The sequence below is a fragment of the Hippoglossus hippoglossus genome, chromosome 23 (genome assembly GCF_009819705.1).
Source record: "Hippoglossus hippoglossus isolate fHipHip1 chromosome 23, fHipHip1.pri, whole genome shotgun sequence".
In the NCBI taxonomy this organism is placed as follows: Eukaryota; Metazoa; Chordata; class Actinopteri; order Pleuronectiformes; family Pleuronectidae; genus Hippoglossus; species Hippoglossus hippoglossus.
In genome coordinates, this window is record NC_047173.1 from 3,577,237 (window position 1) to 3,598,075 (window position 20,839).

At 42.5% G+C, this 20,839-nt stretch overlaps 2 protein-coding genes across 2 annotated transcripts; both read left to right on the forward strand.

Annotated features, from left to right (window-relative positions):
* Positions 1 to 813: 813 nt before the first annotated feature.
* Positions 814 to 11,280, forward strand: mapk11 (mitogen-activated protein kinase 11). Its single transcript, XM_034578134.1, has 12 exons — positions 814 to 1,164; positions 6,911 to 7,040; positions 7,147 to 7,205; positions 7,438 to 7,549; positions 8,347 to 8,376; positions 8,593 to 8,640; positions 8,733 to 8,847; positions 8,937 to 9,008; positions 9,315 to 9,394; positions 9,634 to 9,712; positions 9,894 to 10,067; positions 11,112 to 11,280. Exons 1-12 carry the CDS (start codon positions 1,052 to 1,054, stop codon positions 11,183 to 11,185), a joined length of 1,086 nt encoding a protein of 361 aa, XP_034434025.1. The 5' UTR covers positions 814 to 1,051; the 3' UTR covers positions 11,186 to 11,280.
* A 3,573-nt stretch (positions 11,281 to 14,853) lies between these two features.
* Positions 14,854 to 20,388, forward strand: mapk12b (mitogen-activated protein kinase 12b). The gene is made up of 12 exons (XM_034578135.1): positions 14,854 to 15,230; positions 16,270 to 16,399; positions 16,525 to 16,583; positions 16,679 to 16,790; positions 16,930 to 16,959; positions 17,679 to 17,726; positions 17,812 to 17,926; positions 18,017 to 18,088; positions 18,578 to 18,657; positions 19,313 to 19,391; positions 19,490 to 19,663; positions 20,153 to 20,388. Exons 1-12 carry the CDS (start codon positions 15,112 to 15,114, stop codon positions 20,215 to 20,217), a joined length of 1,083 nt encoding a protein of 360 aa, XP_034434026.1. The 5' UTR covers positions 14,854 to 15,111; the 3' UTR covers positions 20,218 to 20,388.
* The last annotated feature ends 451 nt before the right edge of the window (positions 20,389 to 20,839 follow it).

Sequence of the window (20,839 nt, forward strand, 5' to 3'; positions counted from 1 at the left end):
GTGATTGGTTCATTTGAAGTGGTTAGTGCCTCTGGATTGGACCAGTGGATGAGGGAAGACTATTTAAACCCCAGCTGAAAACAATCCTCTACTCAAGGACATCAGATCAAGAATGAGGTGTGGACACACTGGGCTGACGAGCACATTATACAGCATGAAATACATCATGAAATACATCATGAAGAAACATGGCGAAAAGGTGAAATAGGCTCTATTGTCATTATGGGAATATTGCCCCTGTTAAATATTAATCAAAATATCCTGAAGAGGGGACAATGAATTTCCATCAGGATGACCTCCACTATCTGATCTCCCAGAGCTCAAGAGTGACACTGAACTGCAGATCAGTGAAAACGATTTTCAGCAAGGTATTAAGAATTCAAAACAGGGTTTGATGTGTATTTAACAGTAACAGCGAAATAAAGTCAGCAAAAAGTTAAATGTACATGTGAATGCTCATTGTATCACTTGTGGCAGCAGAGGGCGCTGTTGCCCAGCAACAAGTTACTTGGTGCTGCTTTAATTTAACCTGAGGGAGTTAGTTTGTGTACGACTAGCTCACTTTTACATATCACCAACTGTATATTATTATATTACATCATATTATGTTATGTTATTTTATGTTATATTACATTACATTATATGATATCACACTACATTATATTATAGTATATTCTTTTATATTACGTTACATTACATTATATTGTGTTATATTATTAATAATGATTGCTATTTTTGACAGTGTAGGGGTGACGGGGTTATGACCAGAGAAAGAGGGGGGGTAGTGATAGAGAGGGAGAGAGAGAGAGGCTGGGGGGAGTGATAGAGAGCGAGCGAGGGAGAGAGAGAGAGAGAGAGAGAGGCAGGCTGTGAGTGGCTGGTCGGTGTGAGCAGCAGCAGCAGCAGCAGCTCGCATGTGTGAACAGACGGCGGCCCGAGCCTCCTCCTCCGGTCTCATCTCCCGTTTCTTTTCTTTTCCTCCCTTCATTTAACATCCAGCGTCTCTTCTCCTGCTCGCTCCCCCCTGCTCCCGTGCAGACGGCCCGGAGAAATGTCCGCCAGACCGGGCTTTTACCGGCAGGAGCTCAACAAGACCGTGTGGGAGGTTCCGGAGCGATACCAGAACCTGACGCCGGTGGGCTCCGGAGCCTATGGATCCGTGTGGTGAGTGAGTGTGTGTGTGCGTGCGTGTGTGCGTGTGTGTATGTGCGCGCGCGCGCGCAGGGGCGAGGCTGCAACATTTACTGAAAACTGCCGATGATGCATCAGCACGGACATGTCAGGATGATCAGGCTGCCTGTGGGAACTGATGATGGGTTTATTGTTGTCATTGTTGTTATTACTGGTGTATTATCAAGCTATTAACACACTGCCTCTGCAGCTACGGTGTCAATAATTGATGGTAAACATGAAATGATAGTATTGATTCTATCATTTCCATGTTTTAATATGCATGCAGATGAATATACAATTTCTGTATGCATGCTATTGTCAGACATAGAAAAACAGAAGCTCAGCCACAGCTCAGTCTGCTGCTCATACATTGGTAGCAGGGGGATTATAGACTGAAACAGTGTAAGTACTGGAATTTCCCAAATACACCCCCTCACACACACTCTTGACTCTACACCCATCTCAAAATAGCAAGTGACTCTGCAGGGGCTATGTCTACTGGGACTCTACAGATGCCTGCCACATCTGGAGAGGGAAAACCCATCCAGGCACAGCTGCTCTCAGTAGAGATCATAATGCAAGTCTGCAGCATATAGGCGAATGCATCATCATCATCATCATAACTCCTTAAAATGCGTCCCACAGTCTGGATATTTATTCAATCGACCTTACAACATGCAAAATGCTTTAATTCTGGACCAGTAGATGTGAGATGGTGGAATCCCGTTGCCATGGCGATGGCAAGCACCTCCAGGAGTCAATAATAGTTAAGTTGTTATTGCAGGCTGAGGGAATGAATAGAAGACTGTTTAGTGTTTTCATGTGACTGATCCCAGAGGAATAATCACAAATTTGATGTTGAAGCTGCTCCATGTAACCTTGCACCTCCAGAACTTCTTACACAAAGCTTATATAAAAGAAAGTTCTCTGCAGTGATCTGCCGTCCCGCTGAAATGACACCTTTTTAAAGCTGATCTAATCCCCTGCACTTTAAACCCAGCCTCAAGCCCTTTTCACACCTCCTGAAAGTCCCGACCAAGGTTCATGTCTTTGTTACGTTGTTTACATTGGATCAGGTTTGTCTCGGTTTCACTTTGCAATGTAGGGAGCAAACTAAAGACTTCTGTATGACATAAGTGCATCCTGTCATCCTCACCTACATGGGCTGCGTCTACCTGTACCTGACATTTAATTGTTTGTAGTCGGGTGTGCGTCTGATGGCGGTGTGTTGTCCATTGGGTGGGTAGTAATTCTTCAGTTTGAATGGAGACTAACGTGATCTTTATCATTCAGATCACCTCTTTTCGGGCCTGTCACATTTTGTCTGGCCCGCGCCTTCAGACATTTCACAGGATTGCTTGCAGTCTTCACCTCCGACGACATTATATCTGAACAACGAGGACGTTCATCATACTGTTGGCAATAATATAATGATACTACAGGTGCAACGGACTTAAAGAAATGAACTCGCTCATTCATTTTCCCCATTCAAACAGAAAATCCAGAAAAATGACCCACCTAACTGACAAACTGCCTTTAGACACACACCCAACCACAAACCAATCAATGTCAAGTATTAATTGCCCACGTAGGTGATGATGACAGGACGTGCACGTCATGCAGAATTATTTAATCCGCACCCTAAATTACAACGTGAAACTAAAACTAACCAGATCAAATGAAAACAATGTAACAAAGACACAATCATTCAGGTGTGAAAAGTAAGAAAGTCCCGGCCAAACCAGTTAGGTGAGAAAGTCTCAAGCACATCTTCACCCGTGAGCCGTCATTCTCTGTCTGTGCTTTGTCTGCACAGGAGAGTAATAGTCCACTTTTAATTTGAGCTACTCGGCTGAATTTACTGCTTCTCATCCTCACTTTGTCAGACAGGTTTTGTGTCTCTCTTATCCCTGAGATATCATCAAGCATTGTGTCAGATCACACACTTACATGCTCGTCAGAAACAATGGTTTGAAGCTCATGTTCTGGCCTGTTTATCGCCACCACTCAAGGAGGTTTAATCTGCTGACTTCTTGTCAAGATGTTGATTAAGATACTTTCTGAATTAGCAGGAGATGAGATGTGCTTCTCTGCCGGAGCTCCAATTGATGATTGAGGCTCCCACACGAGTATTTTGTGTATATAAACATCGAGCTTATATTGCAGCTTTAATGAGCTCTGCTCAGAATAGCACAGAGAGCGAAAATGAAAAGAGCTGGATCACGACTTTGCTCTCAGCTGATTCAAGATTATGTGCACACGGAGAACAGTAGTATTTTCAAAGCATCCATTCGTTGTTACGTGAAGCTTGTCTTTGCCAAGAGAAACGAGCTCCATGGCATTAACAGTCATTACTTGTAATCAACCAATTATCCATTACTCTTATTTGAAGTGATTATTCACTGGCTTAAGCTGAGTGCGGCTTCTCTGTTTGTAATGAAGTCTCAGTTGCAACACACAGTATTTAGGCTCAGGGTTGTACCTCATCTCTCTTTCTGTGATCCATTATTTTGATTGATCGGTAAGAAAGTACAAAAGTCAACACGGTATAACTATTTACACCAGGGAATGTAAGTTCATGAAATCATGAAGCAAAATACAGACCTCCTTAGTTTTAAGACAATTATTCTACAATGTTCCAGGAAGTGATTTAAGGAAAATAAAATGTTTTTAAAACCAGAGAGGCCGATCATTTATATATGATTCAATAATAATATTTCAATATATCAAATTCATTCCACTGGCTTGGTTTGTTTGGACTAACGAGAGGAATAAGAAACAGCAGACGAAGATAGTATAGTATTTCTCAGGGCATCATAGCTATAAACATCTCATAATAATGACTGCTGGCACTGGTGAAATGCCTATAGTTCCTAGAACTCTTTTTTTTAAATTATACTTATAGACAAAAGGCATTCCTCCACACAGCACCGAGCACTGCCCTGCATTGTTAATGTTGATCTCAAGCCATTGTCACTGACTTTCTCATGACGAGACTCAGTTAGTAAATGGCTGGGGGGGGATGGGGGTGCAGAGTATGACATCTGTATGTGTGTGTTTCTCGGGATGGGGGTTCATCTCGTATAGGCCACCTCTTCAGATGTGCAGCAAACCACCTCTCATCTTTTATCTCAAATGGCTACTTGTTCTCTCAGCGAACCCTCTTGAGACTGCAAGCCTGAGGTCAAGGATCCGGCCGGCTCCTATGATCCATTATAGCTAGAGCTGGAGAACTTATACCCGCCTCACCCGCGGGAGAGGGGGAGCCGAAAGATATGGACACAGAGTTTAGCAAGAGGACGGGACAGTAGGTGTAAGAGCGGAAATTAAGGAGCGACGGTGGAAAGAGTTCAGACATGCAAACCACAGACACAAGAGATCATAAATATAAAGCCTGTTTAATAATTTAGCAGACAGTGCCTCTGGAATTTTGATAAGTCATGAGACAAAAGGTTTGGCAGACAGAACCCTGTCAGTTCTCTTGACTAATCCAGATTCCTTGTCCCGTCAAACCCATTGAATATTCCCTTTTCTGCGTCTGTGTCCTCAGACAGAAACTGGGCCACTTTTGGTTCCAGTCGAGACTGAACATCAGCGGAGGATATGCACTAAGCTGCTTTCATCTCGTGTCTGCATGTATAACAGCTGCTCACTTATGCAGAAATGGATTTGCCAAATTGCGAGTATCTGCTTCGTTTTCTCCTGTCAAACGTGTTAAGTCGCTGCTTGTCAGATTGTGGATTGGAAATTGATAAATTGGCCATTAAACGAGATTGGGCTTCTGATTGGTTGCTGAAGGTGATTGGATGGATGGACGCGCATTTGACAGCAGCGCAGCTCAACAGAAACAAATGCATGTGGGCTATAAAAACTGTCAGTCATTTTGTGGAGCACTGAAACTTATTGATTAGTCCATTGATTGACTGGTTTATTCAAGTCATTTTTTTAAAGCAAAATTTAAAAATCGTATTGACTTGAGTAAGATTGTGCAAAAACTAGGCGACACATTACGAAACTTGTTGGAAGGATGTAGTACGGGTCAGGAAAGAACTCATTATAAGGCTTGTTTTAATTTAAGGGGACTGTTGGGCCTTTGCAGAGGTATAAGCGCTATACTGGGTCCAGTTGTGGTCACTGGTTGCAGCTCAAATCCTATAGAAAAAGCTTATTGGCGTATTTCAATACAAATTTGGGCTGCCAGGTTAAAGAGCTGCTGGTTGTCATTTAGTATAAATATACAAATATGCTACTGTATGTAAATAACTATCAAGGTCAGAAAATCTACATAAAAGCTGTTGTCATTCGTGGATAAACTGTGAATCATTAGAGTGGGAATGTAAGAAGAATACAGAGACAAAAGAAATCAATGCCTTGGCTGAGCTGTGTGTGCTGAGAGCCGCGCAGTCAGACCCATGTATGGAAGATGGCAGGGAGGAAGGTATGTGCGAGGCCTGTTTGATGTCAGCGACAGAGGAAGCTGGCTGCTGTCCTGGCCGAAGCCCTGCGGGGACATCCGGACTGGAGGCAGAGGGATTTCAGAGCCACATGGATACACTCAAGTGCTGCTAGAGTGTAGTTTACTCAAGCATGTGAGCAGTGCAGGTCACCATGAAACGACACAGTCATCTTTACTATGGCTCTCATGCTCTCGAAGCAAACGGGAGCCATTTGGCTGAATTGCACCGACAGCTGCACACTTCAGGTCCAGTCTTCTGCTTCAGATTTATCTGCAAAGAGGTCTCACAGGTCAGATTGTGGTTTCGCCTCATTACTGAGAAATTCCTCCAATGAACAGCACGCATTCATAAGAAGTTCAAGTGTAAGCAAGAGGGGATTTTCCTTTTATGGTGACAAGAAATCCATAGCATTATATTCTAATAATAGTGTTTTAAACCACATAGTGACACATTTCTAAATGTTTTCACTGTTCATTTAAAAGTCCACTTCAGTGTTTCACTTCTTGCTTCATGTTCTGTTCCTGCTGTTCTCCACGACGTTTCTCAATTCTCACACATGTTTCCTTCCTGTTTGTCTGCTCCGCTCTCTGATGGCTGTAGTATTATTAGTGCTTCTGCATGTAAGGGCTGAAAAGACGCCAGCGCCACAAAGGCAGCGGCATCATTTACATTTCAAAAAGAGGCAGATGAAATGAACTGGGGCCCTTTTAACAATATCAGACATCCTCACGTCTCTCGTTCCACCACATCCTCTTTCACTCTCTCTCTCTCTCTGCAGCTCTTTCTTTGTCCCTCTCTCCTCTCGCAAACATTTATCACCAGCTGACATCATGTTTCAAGCACTAGATTGATTCTTGTTTTGGGGAGATGTGGTGACTCTCTATTTTGGTGAGAGTTAGATAGAGAAGATAAGATAAACAAGTAAATTGGTGGTTGGAGCCAGCAACCAATTAGCTCTCTTCTAAAGTACCAAAATTCTCTGACTAAAAAACTCTTAAGTTCATCTAAACCCTGCCTTCCCCATGTTAGTGGATGGGACATGGGACAAACTAAAAAGTCAGTTACGTTACATTAAATACATTTAAGTGTCGCATGTTCTGGAACACAGGCAATATGGTTTTTCATAAAAAAAGAATAACCTCACCTTTGGAAAGTGACCAGTTAGTTGTCAAGTTACTACCATAATGTCAGTGGATACAGTCAGTAATAATTCACCGTGTTGATGTACACTCAGACAAGTTTTTAATATTTATTTCTCTCTGCTCTCTCCCTCTCTCCAGTTCGGCCTATGATGTGGTCTTAAGGCAGAAGGTCGCGGTGAAGAAACTGTCCCGGCCGTTTCAGTCTCTGATCCACAGCCGCCGCTCATACCGGGAACTCAGGCTGCTCAAGCACATGAAACACGAGAATGTTAGTGCTCCTTATAAAAATACCCCGAGATAGACGGACACAGTTCTCTGCGTGGTTCCACTCTGCTATTGATCCGCTGTGTTTGTCTCTGTCTCTGTCTCTGCAGGTAATCGGGCTGCTGGACGTCTTCACACCTGCAGCAACATTAGAAGACTTCAATGAGCTGTAAGTCTTATTCACCACTAGAAGCTACACAACTGTCCACTTTCCACCAGAAATGCAGTGACTGTGTTGTTGAAGGGCACGGTGATGGTGATGGAGGCGATTCCTGGGGAATTGTAGGATGGTAGAGATGTCTGACAGTTGCCATGGCAATGCACATGTTCTCTCCTCTAACTGAACACCCCCTCCCCCCCCCTCCCCCTCCCCATATACTCACACTCTCTCCTTCTCCCAGCTACCTGGTGACTAATCTGATGGGCGCCGACCTCAATAACATCGTTAAATTTCAGCGGCTGTCAGACGAGCACGTGCAGTTCTTAATTTATCAGCTCCTCCGCGGCCTGAAGGTAATCGACTGCTTCATGATACATGTGCTGTATGTCATACTAAATGTAACGTAGTATCCAGTTAGTATGCAGATGGTACACCGACGGGCTCCCAGTTGTTTTTGTCGGATTTACCTCGACAGCCCTATCAGATATTCTTTTCATAAACATCACCATAATGAACCAGACGCGTTCATTTGAACTCAATTTAAACTTGAACTTGATTAAAACCGATTGCATATTGATTATGGTGTTACAGGGATTTTTCATATAATTAAGTTGTCAGTGTTTAGGAAAATGTTTTGCTTTTCGTAAAATGAACTTGAGGTGACGGAAATGTGAAAACTCTACTCTACTCTCTTCTCTAGGTTTCTCTTGTAAATTAAAATCTTGGTTACTCTCATAATATTGTGACATTATTCCAGAAATCTCTGAATTTGTTTTCTTCAATATGGCCCTAATATTTTTCCATTTATCTCTCGTCCCCTGGCAACATAAACATTTGGGTACAAGACCCCCTGAGGGGAATCACTGTAGTGTCCCGTGCTTGGTGTGAATGCAGCCTGTCAGCAATCTGTCTGTCAGAATTTAGAAACCAGACTCTCTGCTGCACAAATAAAATATGCATCCTGTTATTCTTTGTAAATAAGCATCAGTCTAGTGGCGCTGACTGGCTGCTCTGTCCTCCTGGGACAGGGACAAAAGCAGTCTTCCCTTAGGCAGGAGCTAATATGGTGAACTGGACCATTGATGCCTGTCTCCCCTTATGTCCTCTTTCCCCCCTGTCCTCCTGCCCCACCCGCCTGCCTGTCGAACAGTACATCCATTCAGCGGGATTGATCCACAGAGTGAGTGCCTCCCTCTTTGCTCTTCCTGTCATTCCATCTAGCCTGAGAGATTGTTGCAGTGTTTACCTGATTTCAAAATAAAGAATAAATCTCTCCTAGCCTTCTAACGTGCAGCTTCCTCTGTACATGAATCTTTCAGCTACACACTGGTTAGACTACATCTTTATTCTAATCATGCTTCGCTCCTCCTTTGTCTGATTTACAATCGTTTTTCAGGACCTCAAGCCAAGTAATGTGGCAGTAAATGAGGACTGCGAGCTGCGGGTAGGACTGACCTTCAGTTGAAATGTACAAACCTTTCACTCACCCCCACAGTGCGATCCCCATCCCTTAAACAATATGCACCTGTTCTACAGATTCTGGATTTTGGATTGGCCAGACAGACGGATGACGAGATGACAGGGTACGTAGCGACTCGCTGGTATCGAGCGCCGGAGATCATGCTGAACTGGATGCACTACAATCAGAATGGTAAGATTCCATCAAGCCCAGTCTCTTAAATATTTAAAGACACATTATAGACCAGCAGAATGATTCAACCTCTGGTGTTTCTGTTCCAGTTGATATTTGGTCAGTGGGCTGCATCATGGGAGAGCTCCTGAAGGGAAAAGTCCTTTTTCCTGGCACTGACTGTATCCTTTATCGGCACGGTGTAGCCTCAACCTTCTTTAAAAGCCCCGTGGATGCAGATTTCTCTTGGATTTGCATCACAATCCCAGGCCATTCTGAAGGGGAGGTGCATCAACGGAGAGAACCGGGGGATGAATAGAGCCGGTCACAGAGGGCTGAGTTATCTAGGCTTCGTGTGTTTTGGTCCTTGAGCCGTTTGAAGAAGACTGGTTGACTTATATGGATAAAATACCACGATGAGCCAGATGTTGTAGCTCGATGACTTCTTACAAAATCTTGATGACCCTTGACCCCCCCCCTTCTCTTAGATATTGACCAGCTGAAGCGAATCATGGAGGTGGTCGGGACTCCGACACCTGACCTGTTAAAGAAGATCTGCTCCGAACACGTAAGGGAGGGCAGAATGAAACGAAGGGTGACTGGGAACACTGGTAAAACAAGAGCGTGAAGAAGAAGCATTGAACAAAGACTGTAATCGTCCTCCACAGATGAAAGCAGCCTGCTCAGATTAGTCGGTCACTCCTCTGACATGGCTGTTGATTAAATAGTCAATATGTGTGAGTGTTGGGCTGACTGATCGCTGACATCAGATGATGCACACTGTCATTGTCTGGTCTCTATTTGCAGGCGCAGAAGTACATCCAGTCTCTGCCCTTCATGCCCCAGCAGGACCTGGAAAAGATCTTTAGAGGAGCAAATCCACTAGGTGGGTGCTGCTCCACGGATTGGATTATCTACCTCTTAAATCCAATTGCAAGGCTTATTACAGAGGCTATTAAAGCTCAAGTTGCTCACTCCATATTATACATAAGGAATTTAGTTAGACAGGTTTGGATTTATCCTCAGCCCCCTGTCACCAGTCTGCCCTGTGTCTGTCTCTCTGTTAGCTGTCGATCTACTGAAGCGTATGCTGGTTCTGGACTGTGACGGGAGGATCTCGGCCAGTGAGGCTCTGTCACACCCGTACTTCTCCCAGTACCACGATCCAGACGACGAGCCGGAGGCGCCGCTTTACGATCAAACGCTGGAGAGCAAAGACCAAACTCTAGAAGAATGGAAAGGTAATGTTTTGATTTGGAAGTCACACAATAGATCAGAGGTTACCAATAAGCAGAAATCTCGACCCGGACCTATAACCAATAAATCATTGAGAAAAGTTTTGCATCTCTACGATTTTCTAAAATCAAGCACTTTGTTTTAAGATGCAAACTTTTAAAAAGCCTTTTTTTTAATGTATTTAATTTTTGAGAAAAGACTTGTTTATAAAACTGACAATATTGTTAAATTATTATTGCATTATACTTAACAGTCAGTTGTTGTCTACACACAGACACTGATACATGTAATATTTCAACTGAATCTTATCTAAACTAAATAGATATTACGATGTTCTGGACCTTTACCTGAGGCAATTATCTCTATCTGGAGGAGATGGTTTAAAATAACCTTTGATTGTAAAACAAAGCAGATATTTCCACTGTTTTGTCCTAGAAGACAAAATTTAAACCATGATGGGATTGGGGCATATTCACTGTATTTTCAAATGAGCAGCTGTTGTCTATGTCTTTCGATTCAATGCTCTCACTTCCTTTCACAGACATTTGTGGTGGGGGCAGAGTTAGATTTTGAAAGGAAGAAGTTGCACAAGCTCGACGCCACTGAGCTGAAATGAACTTGAAGTTGCAGAGTGCTTCACCTCAGGGATTTTGCAATGTTGAGTTTTAAGCTTGGAATGCTGACTTTACCACCAGTGCAATATGGGGTTTAAAATATTCAGCAATGTCCTTTGCAACATCATGATTATGATTCACTTCAGCAGGGAGTCTTATGGTTTGTTTAATGCCCCAGAGGTGATGTGAGTCATGGTGGGTAGTTTTGCATCTTAATTTTGAGTTTCACTGATACTCTAGTATGCCATGCTGAATAAGCACAATTACAATAGCACTGAATAAAATTTGCACCAGAAATATATTGGTATTCACATTAAAGTACCCTGCATTTTTTAGGACAAAAGTGCATGGTAATACTTTTGCAATTAAAATTGAATATTTCTATCTGCTCTCGTTGCTAATTTCACCTTGATTCTTTCACGTGCACGTGTGTAGAGTTGGTTTTCGAAGAGGTGAGCAGCTTCAAAGCATCCGGCAACAAAACTGACAGCCTTCAGGTGGAGCAGTAAGCCTCCTCCTGCTCTGCCTCTACCTGGAGAGGGAGCCGTGTACTCAGTGGGTGAGAGAAGAAGGACTGTGGCAAAGAACCCCCCCCCCCCACCCCCACCCCACCCCCACCCCCTGCTCAGCTTGACTGTGTTTGATTGCCCGTCATGAGTGTGTTTGAGCAGCGGGGAAGGACAGTCTTCACAGGATCAGACGCACACATTACAATTCACCGGAAGGATCTCTTCAGTGCAGAAAGTTGACTTCTCTTATGTTTCCACTCGGCGATGGCAAAAGGAGGAACAGTTCGACTGGACAACGTCGGGGACCACAGAGGACGCAAGGGTTCATACGAGGGAGTAACTTTAAGGAACTGAACTGTGTTTACAAACCGGATCTATGGACAGGGGAAAAAAACCGCACACTAGGATTTCCAAAGCAAAGACAAAAAAAACACCCTCCAGTCCCATGTCATGACAACTAGATGTATGAAATCCATGTTTAAACGCTTTCAGCAGTGTCACGTCATATCACTGAACAGCTTCAGCCTGCATACTACTGCATGATTTATGTGCATTTTATTATTACAGAATATTACCGGTACTGTACTATAACCATTAAGACTGTGTATTGCATCTGCTACACTGGTATGAAACCAGTATGAGGGTCAGAGAGAGGCATTACCAGGAAGGTGTCCAACTTTCAACTCTTATCATTTCAACACGGTCAAAGACGCAAAAGCAAACCAAACGCTGCTTCTCTCCCTCAGATGACACTCATCCTCTCCCGCTCACAGACTAGTAAACACCAACTGTGCTATTAATTAGCAAGGTCATCGATGTATATGCCAAAGCTGGAACGGAGTGGCTGTTGCTGCAGGTCTGTGTTTACAGTGTGACCTCGCCTCTCTCGTGTACAGATCTCTGATCACTTGTCGGGGCTGAGGCGCCGTGCCGTCAGGTTTCCATCGTTCTCCGCCGTGTCTTTCACAGCCATGGGTTGAGTTTACAGTAATAACGATTACAGGCCTTTTGTAAACTGTGGGAAACAGTGTCCAGAATGTGTGTAGCAGAGCTGGATAAAGATATATATATCGTACCAAACTTCTAGCTCCGTCCAAGAAATGACTTAACAACTGCTCTGACTGAGGATTCGCCGCATAAAGCAGCCAGGGAGCTCATTAGTGATGCTTCATGTCTCCTCGGCTTCCTTTCAGATTTCACGATGCCCGAGTATTATGCAGATTGTACACATCCATTATTGACCATCGTATTAAAGCATCTGGGTGTGTTCTTTATCTCACTTGTGGGCATTTCCATGTAGCTGCAGCTCATTGCTCGTTGCAACATTGACATTTGTGCAAGCAGCTTGCGGTCAATGCGTATCCAGAGTATTATTATAACTGGCCGACTTCCCCACTGACGCTGAGTCATTCATGTTGCGGCAGACTGGAGTTTTAGTTCTACAAACGCTTTGCTGAGGTAGAAATAATCTGGTTAAATGTTAAACCACACAGCACAGTGCCAATGAACCAAAGGCTTTGTAGCGAAACAGTGAAGGTCGGTAAAAAGAAAGAAGAAAAGAAACGTCTAACCCCAACTTTTCTCCATTAAAGTTAAATGCATCAAACTACATGCTGTAATCTAACTGTCAGCTCCTATTTAGAGCAGCACCCCAATGGCTTACTAAGCACGGAAGATACAAAATGTCATCTGAGGTTTAAGCAGATCCAGATATGAGATAAGCAAAAGGACAAGAAGTCAAGTGGAGGCTTCATTTGGTGACAGCTGACGTTTTGGGAGCTAAGAGGGTCATAAATCAGCAGCAGGCATAAATCTAGTTTATATCCAGATGTTCTTAAAGCCACGCCGTGCACTTATCAGACAAGTTGGATACAGACGTTTGTCAAAAGTAGCTCTTTAGGTACGTTAAAATATTTCTCATTTCTACTTGGAATCAGCTGTCATGGCAAAGTAGACAAACAGGTTAGTAACATTGAGTTTGCAATCACAAAGTATTACTCTGTCATTTTTACAATTTTTTTTATCCTCTCAACGAAAGTTTGCACAAAGTAGAGTAAAACCCATTCATTCATGAGTCAGATTAATGGTTTGAATGAATGAGTCATCTGCTAAATGACAAATAAGTGAAAAAATACAGGTACTGTTGAGACAGTTTACAATAAATGGAATTTAAGCACACTCAGTCGAAAATACTTTCAAATATCTATGTTACAGTCTAATACGCTCATTATCATTCTCAAATTCAAATATATCTTTTACGAGTAATCGGTACTCCAATCAATCGATATTGCAGAATTTGGATTCGTAAATTCGATAGGTAATAACGAGGTGTGTCTATGTTGTAAACGTAAATGTTTCTGAAGATAACTGTCAGCCGTTGGTCAGCCGCACATCACCAGGCAATCCGTCTTGGGCTTAGGCTCATATCTGACTTCTGCAGATATGATCTTAAAGAGATCGAAATACTCTCCGGATACAAGTTGGAAACTAACAGCCGGCGCAAACAGACTCCAGCAGTTTCTCGGTTTGTTTGGCTAACTGACCTTTCAATGCGAAGTAGCATCAGAAGTCCTATTTAATGTGTATTTGTTGTTGCCTTATTGTCATGCGGGGATGTGGCCTGCTCTCAAGTTCAACTCGATTAGATTATTTCTACCTGGAAAATATAGATACAGCTGAAACATTGTTTTACCGCTTTGGCGTCATTTTGGAGAAACACAAGAGAGACATTTTAAAGTATGTTTTCCTTCATGGGTCCCACTGGAGGTGCACATGTAGCCTTTTGTGCGAGTTGTCCATCCACACTGGAAGCGAAATGTTGAATTGACAGTCCAAATGAATTGAAGATGTCTCAGTCCGAGCGTGTTAGAACTCTGAATGTTCCAAGTGTTCCGTGCTTTTGTGGATGTTGTACACGTGATGGATTTGAATAGCAAACTGCAAAAACGAATGTATATGTATACTGTGTGTATGTATGTTACGACTTCCAAGTGTCTTTTGAATACGTGTTGGCATGTGATTCCGCTGTAGCCATGAGTTTCAAATCATCACGCTGAATGTGCGCTCTCAGATTTTTTAAATATTTCGGATGATTTTCTCATTCATCATTAACGGGTAAACGTCACTTGGCAAGTCTTGGCTTCAACAGAATAAACACCATCATTTCTGTTTGTCAGTGTGGGGTCACTTCTTTTTGTCCTACAGCAAAACATGCATGACCCCAGTATGAATAGCATATTTTAGGCATTAAATTATTAAAAGTAAATTGACTGTTTTGGTCCCTGTGACTGATATTAGTATCATGTATGGCAGCATTCGATGATTAACACTTGCTTTTGGAGTTGGAGCTGGTTTGAACTACTTTATATACAGTTTTATATACAGAGACATCTGCTGTCAAAGAAATGTAGTGCAGTAGAATCTGCAGAAATCAATAGCAAAAACGCTATACTATATTTTATAAATACATAATGTTTTTTAAAAAAGTATAATAATCTGTGATGTAAACATAAAGTACATATCACAGTGTATATTCCAGGGGGCTTTTACAGCGGTGTAATTTAAGGGGGCCAGATGTTTGGTTTGCTGGTGGGTTTTTTTTCCACACATTGTAGACACACCCACATATTGCCCTGGGCGACCAGTGAGTGCCTGTGTGTGTCTGAGTGTTGGGGGGGGGGGGGGGGGGGGGGGTGTAACGGGGAAACCCTGCGCGTCTCACAAGTGGTCGACTGGTTCGTCTGGAGGAATTTTTACGCACGCACCAAACTTCTGGCTGCGGGACGGACTGCGCGTCTCCGGCTTTGACTGGAATACAAGTAAATACCCAACACACGTTTCCTCACATGAGCGGAGCGGACCGGACCCGTGAGGAGAGCGGACCCACACCCTGACCTCAGCCGAGTTGAGTGTGAGCAGGTCGGGCTATGGCTGTGCGCTCCAGGACGGGGTACTACCGGCAGGAGGTGAACCGGACGGTGTGGGAGGTTCCGGAGAGGTACCGGGACCTGAAGCAGGTCGGGACAGGAGCTTACGGGACAGTGAGGTGAGTAAACCCCCCCCCCCCCCTAGAAAAGCCCAGAGGATTATTGACTGAATACTGTTTATATCCGCGGTTTGAGAGGCAGAGTTTATGTAATGCATAACAGCTGCTTTACCAAATGGATCGTGATCCTAAACCAGCGCTTCCTGGTCCCTGAAAGAGAAACCACTGGGAGCTCAGTGTGGAAACAACAGGAGAACTGGTCTCATTGCAGCTCTCCACTATAGGAAACCAACAAGTACTTTTTTTTTGCATTTTCTGGTTTACTTTACATCCTCAAAGAAACTAATTTCATTGAATTAGCTATAATAATCATTTTATTCATCTGTGCAATTTCAATTTTATCCATGTACTTTACACTTTAAATTTTTTTGTATAGCTCTTTGTGTTTATATTGTATTCTTGTATTTATTCTTTGCCTTACTGAGTTTGGATTTTTGGATTCCCTCTTTGTAACACGGTGAATTTCCCCAGTGTGGGACTAAAACAGGATTATTGTACATTATATCTTATCAATACACCTAAACTCGACCCCAAAACTCACCACCATACTTTGCGTGTACCATTTGGACTATATGTTACCCAGGTAAAGTAGAGCAGTGCTTGTGTGTTGGGGTATGTTGGTATGTTATCCCTCCACAGCTGGCTCTGCAGGGCCTCTATTTGCATTGTGTTGTGTGGATGAGGGCGAACAAAGAAAAACCACCCCCAGTCTCATTGTTAGAAAGTCAAAGACCCCCGAGTTAAGAGCATAGAACGCACCACTATTTTGTCTTCAATCAAAAAAGGGCCTTTTCTTTACCCCACACACAGCATTCACTGTGACTGGCAGTCGCAGGAAAGACTCAGTTATACTTGATAACATTAATGATGGCTCCATTTGAGGTGTCCCCCTTGTTATTTATCACACGTGGACATCCTGATTAGCGCCACAGAAAAAATTGATCACTGTTGCTTTAGTTTTCCTGCAGAATGAGTATTTTTCAGAATAAAACTCAACCAGGACAAACTTTCCTGCATAATAAGTATCTGTCTGTTTCAGTTCGGCGTGGGACCGCCGCACTGGGATGCAGGTGGCCATCAAGAAACTGCACCGGCCCTTCCAGTCCAAGCTTTTCGCCAAAAGGGCGTACAGAGAGCTGCGACTCCTCAAACACATGAAGCATGAAAATGTAAGAAAAGCTCTTTGAGGAAATAACAAAAACAGGAAATTACAACATATGATTTCAAAATAACATCCTGTTTTGAGGTTTTGTGCACTCTATGATAATCAGATTTATTTCTCTTCACCGAGCAGGTGATTGGACTAATGGATGTTTTCACCGCCGAGATCTCATTGGACCGGCTTCGAGATTTGTGAGTTCCTCTGCCTCTTCCCAAACACCCACGTTGAAAGCATGTCGGAGCAATTGTTGGCAGATGAGACTCCCGTTCTCTCCTCTCCTCCACAGTTACCTGGTGATGCCGTTCATGGGCACGGACCTCGGCAAGCTGATGAAGCTGGAGAGGCTGTCCGAGGACAGAGTGCAGTTCCTCATCTATCAGATGATGAGAGGACTCAAGGTGAACACCAAACACCACGCAGCATCTGTTTCGCAGTGTAAATACAGTTCAGAGAAAAACGTTGATGCTCCTGTGTTTGTTTCAGTGAGTTGAGCTGAACTTGCTGATGTCCTCTCTCTCTCTCTCTCTCTCTCCTCAGTATATCCACTCCGCAGGGATCATCCACAGGGTGCGTGAACTTTGACCTTTCAGACTATGAGCTTTAGGGGGCTGGGGGTTCTTGCTCATTTCACGCCCAATTCCATTCATCCGGATTCCCACAAAGGGAGCTTTACTCTCTGTGTGTGTGTGTGTGTGTGTGTGAGAGTGAGAGTGTGTGTCTGTGTGTGTTAGAACAGAACTATACGCTGTTAAATGTTATTACTGAAAGTCCCAGATGTCTGAGCCTCTTTCTTCAACTGTGCCCTTCAGATATAGTAGAAGTTAGCTTTGAAGATATGAATTAGTTATGTTGACAATGAACAGAAGGATTTAGTTTGTTTTCAGCCCTTGTTTATGTCTTTAAATCTATTTTAAAGTAAGTATTCATATTTTATTTTATTATATCATTAATATACATTGTAGATCATATTTAAATGTGTGATTATAATGTGTATTTTAAGTTTAAAGTTATATATATGCTTTCTGTTTTTTGTAATCATGTAAATCATCTTTGAGCATTGATAAAAAATAGTATTATTATTATTACTATTATTGTTGTTGTTATAATAATAATAATTATCAACAAAACAAAAGCTTTTTTCCGAAATTATATTTATATATTAATTTGGTAAAAACCTTAAATTAACTGGGCAGTGTCACCTTAAAACAAAAAATTGTCAAACAAATGTCTCCTGATGATCCTTAATGTATTAATATTGTCATTATTTCCTTTCTCTCACACCTCAGGACCTTAAACCTGGGAATTTAGCCATTAACCCGGACTGTGAGTTAAAGGTAACCCAACTCAAAATATCTTGACATGTATTTTCTACACATTTACACGTTTTCTTGTTAAAGCTTTTTTCCCTGTCTGATTTAGATTCTTGACTTCGGCCTGGCGAGGCAGGCGGACGCTGAGATGACCGGCTACGTCGTGACGCGCTGGTACAGAGCGCCTGAGGTCATACTGAACTGGATGCACTACACGCAAACAGGTGAACTCCCGTTTGTCCACAGGGGAGCGAGTGAAACAAAATAAGAATAAAAGATTAATGGGAAAAGCTGCTGTTTGTTCTCTGTTGCAGTTGATATCTGGTCTGCAGGCTGCATCATGGCAGAGATGCTGCTGGGAAAGCCGCTGTTCAAGGGAAGCGATCGTATCCTTTACAAATACAGATATATCATTATCATTGAGCATTTCAGAGAGCATTTCGGCCAATGTGAGCCTTTCACAGGCACAACAGTGTCGGCGTTTATGTTTTTGACGATATGAAAACTTTTATTTGACAGAAAAAGCAATACAGAAAAGACGTGCATTTATATTTGTATTGTAAATGTTAGTTTCTTTAATTCAAGCTCTATATATTTTATGTATTTGTTTCTTTATGATTCCCGTCATTTATCCTGAAGTTTATGGTTAATCTGATTCATATAACATATCAGTGGGGCTCTATCAGCACGAGAAATGAAGCTTCCTTCTAGATCTGTTGTACTTGGCTAAAACTCTTTTAGATCCCGACTGTAAAGACATATTAGAATCATTTAATTGCCTATTTCTCTGTTTCTGCTGTCTCTTCGTGTTGCTCACATGAGCACTGTAGAAAGTTCACATGTAGCAGATGGAACTTAACCGTAGCCCCTGTCAGACCTGGACCAGCTCAGAGAAATCATGAAGATCACGGGAACCCCGGCTGCCGACTTCGTTTTGAAGCTGCAGAGCCAAGATGTGAGACACGTTAAAGTTACACTCGATGCTTCTGAGCGTGAAACAGTCTCTGGCTGAGTCGGGCAGAGCTGAACGGTTGTTGCAAAATGTTTGTACTTTGTAGTTTGTTTCCTCAGACCTCAAAGAGGACAGCAACTGGGGAAAGTTTGGACTTCTTCATTTTTATAGTTTGTGTTACAAATACACAGAAATCACACAGTATATATACTTTTTGAAATGTGATGTCACTGACTGAATTCAAGCTGACCTGTACTACCCCCCCAATAATCATATCGTCAAACTGGATGAAAAATATGAACTATTATAAAACATGGTGTTGTTAGATTTCTAGATTCGATTTAAGATTCACCCCAATTTTACTGTACCTACTTCGGCTACTAGCTAGTTGTTATCATCTGTAAAGTAGTCCTATGAGGTATAGATACAAATAGTGATTATTTCTAAGGTTTTTAAATGATTATTCATTGGTGAGAAATAATGATTTAAAAATGATCAAGAGTATTTGACCTCAAACTCCATTGTAAGAATTTAGATGGTGTGAATACAATCTCTCAAATACAAAGATAAGGAAAGGGGGAAAAAAATATCGTCCATTCAAATATGCTCAAAACATTCCCTCAACTTACCATCTTCTGTCCCCTACTTCTCTCAACAGGCCAAAAACTACATCAGAAGTCTGCCAAAAGTACCAAAGAAAGATTTGGATGTTGTTTTCTCCAAAGCCAGCTCCAATGGTACGTGCAGCTCTCTGTTCTCCACCTGTTTAATCCACCTGTTGGTTCTGCTGGGTTCTGTGGTGCTGACTGTGACGTGTCCATGTGCACCGCTGCAGCCGTGTGCGTCCTGGAAAAGATGCTGCTCCTGGACCCTGAGCGGAGGGTGAGCGCCTCCGAGGCCCTGGACCTGCCTTTCTTCAGCGAGTTCAGAGACACAGAGGAGGAGACCGAGGCGCTGCCCTATGATCAGACCATGGACAACACGGACCTGCCGCTGGACCAGTGGAAACGTAAGAGGGAGCGGAGAGGATGACTTGGGTTTAAAGCTGCTTTCACCAATATTTTGATCTCATTAAAAAGCCAAAACACTATCTATGTAATTGGTAGGCTGTAGAATCTACTGACATCTAGTGGCTGAAGTTGCATTTTGCAGCCTTGTTTCCAGGAGCAGCAATGAAATGAAGGCCACAATATATATCAGCATTGTGTTCACATATTGTTGCACTGTCTAAAAAAGCCGAAGAAAAAATGTATTAATGCAGGTTTTAGGTTTTATTCTCCTTAAAATAACTTTTGGCTTTGTTGATTTGTAGGCCAGTTAAATTCAGAGGCACGGCAGCCAGCAGAGTTGTTACAGAACCTGCTGTTCGCCAGAGGAGGGCGCTAATGGACATAGAATGTATTTGCAGGAAAAAGAAAATTCAGGTTTATTAAGAAAAGAGGTAAATGTGTCGATGTAAAATAACTGATGCATCATCTTTCCCTTTGTGTCTGTGCAGGTCACACCTTCACAGAGATACTGACCTTCAGGCCGAACAGGGACTCGAAGGAGACGTCACTTTAAGAGCACACACACACACACACACACACACTTACACTCAAAGTTGCACAAGATCCCACTTAGAAACATGCAAATATATTCTTGACTTTTTTGTATTTTTGTAGAAATAATGTTGTTGAACTGATGTAATTAGTATTTTTTTTGCTTTCAATAAATGTGACTTGTGAAATGGTTCAAAGGCTCAGTTTAGTGCTATTATCTCCTTCATCCATAGAAATCATGTTCTTGCTAATTGTTGTTCCTCCAATAAACTCAGTCAGTGTTTCCATTATGCAACAGGTTTTTTATCTGTATGCATTTGGATAATTTATTCAGATAATGGAGGTTATTTCTGGAGCTGAAGGGCGAGGTCACTAACTGTAAAGCACCAAAGTGAATGCTGGGAGGGCAAAAGTGAATAATACGGTGACTCACACTTCATATCAGCGTCTGTAGCTCTACTCCAGGACTAATGCTCACAGCCTTTTTTGTTTCCTCTGGAGCTGATGTTTTTACACAGAGCGATGATTCTTTTGCACGTTATTTCGAATAATCTGATTTAAAATCTGCATTTTCCTCTTTACAGAAATCAGAACTGTGACATTACATGTTTTGGACTCACTCTCAGAACCAATACATTCTGCAG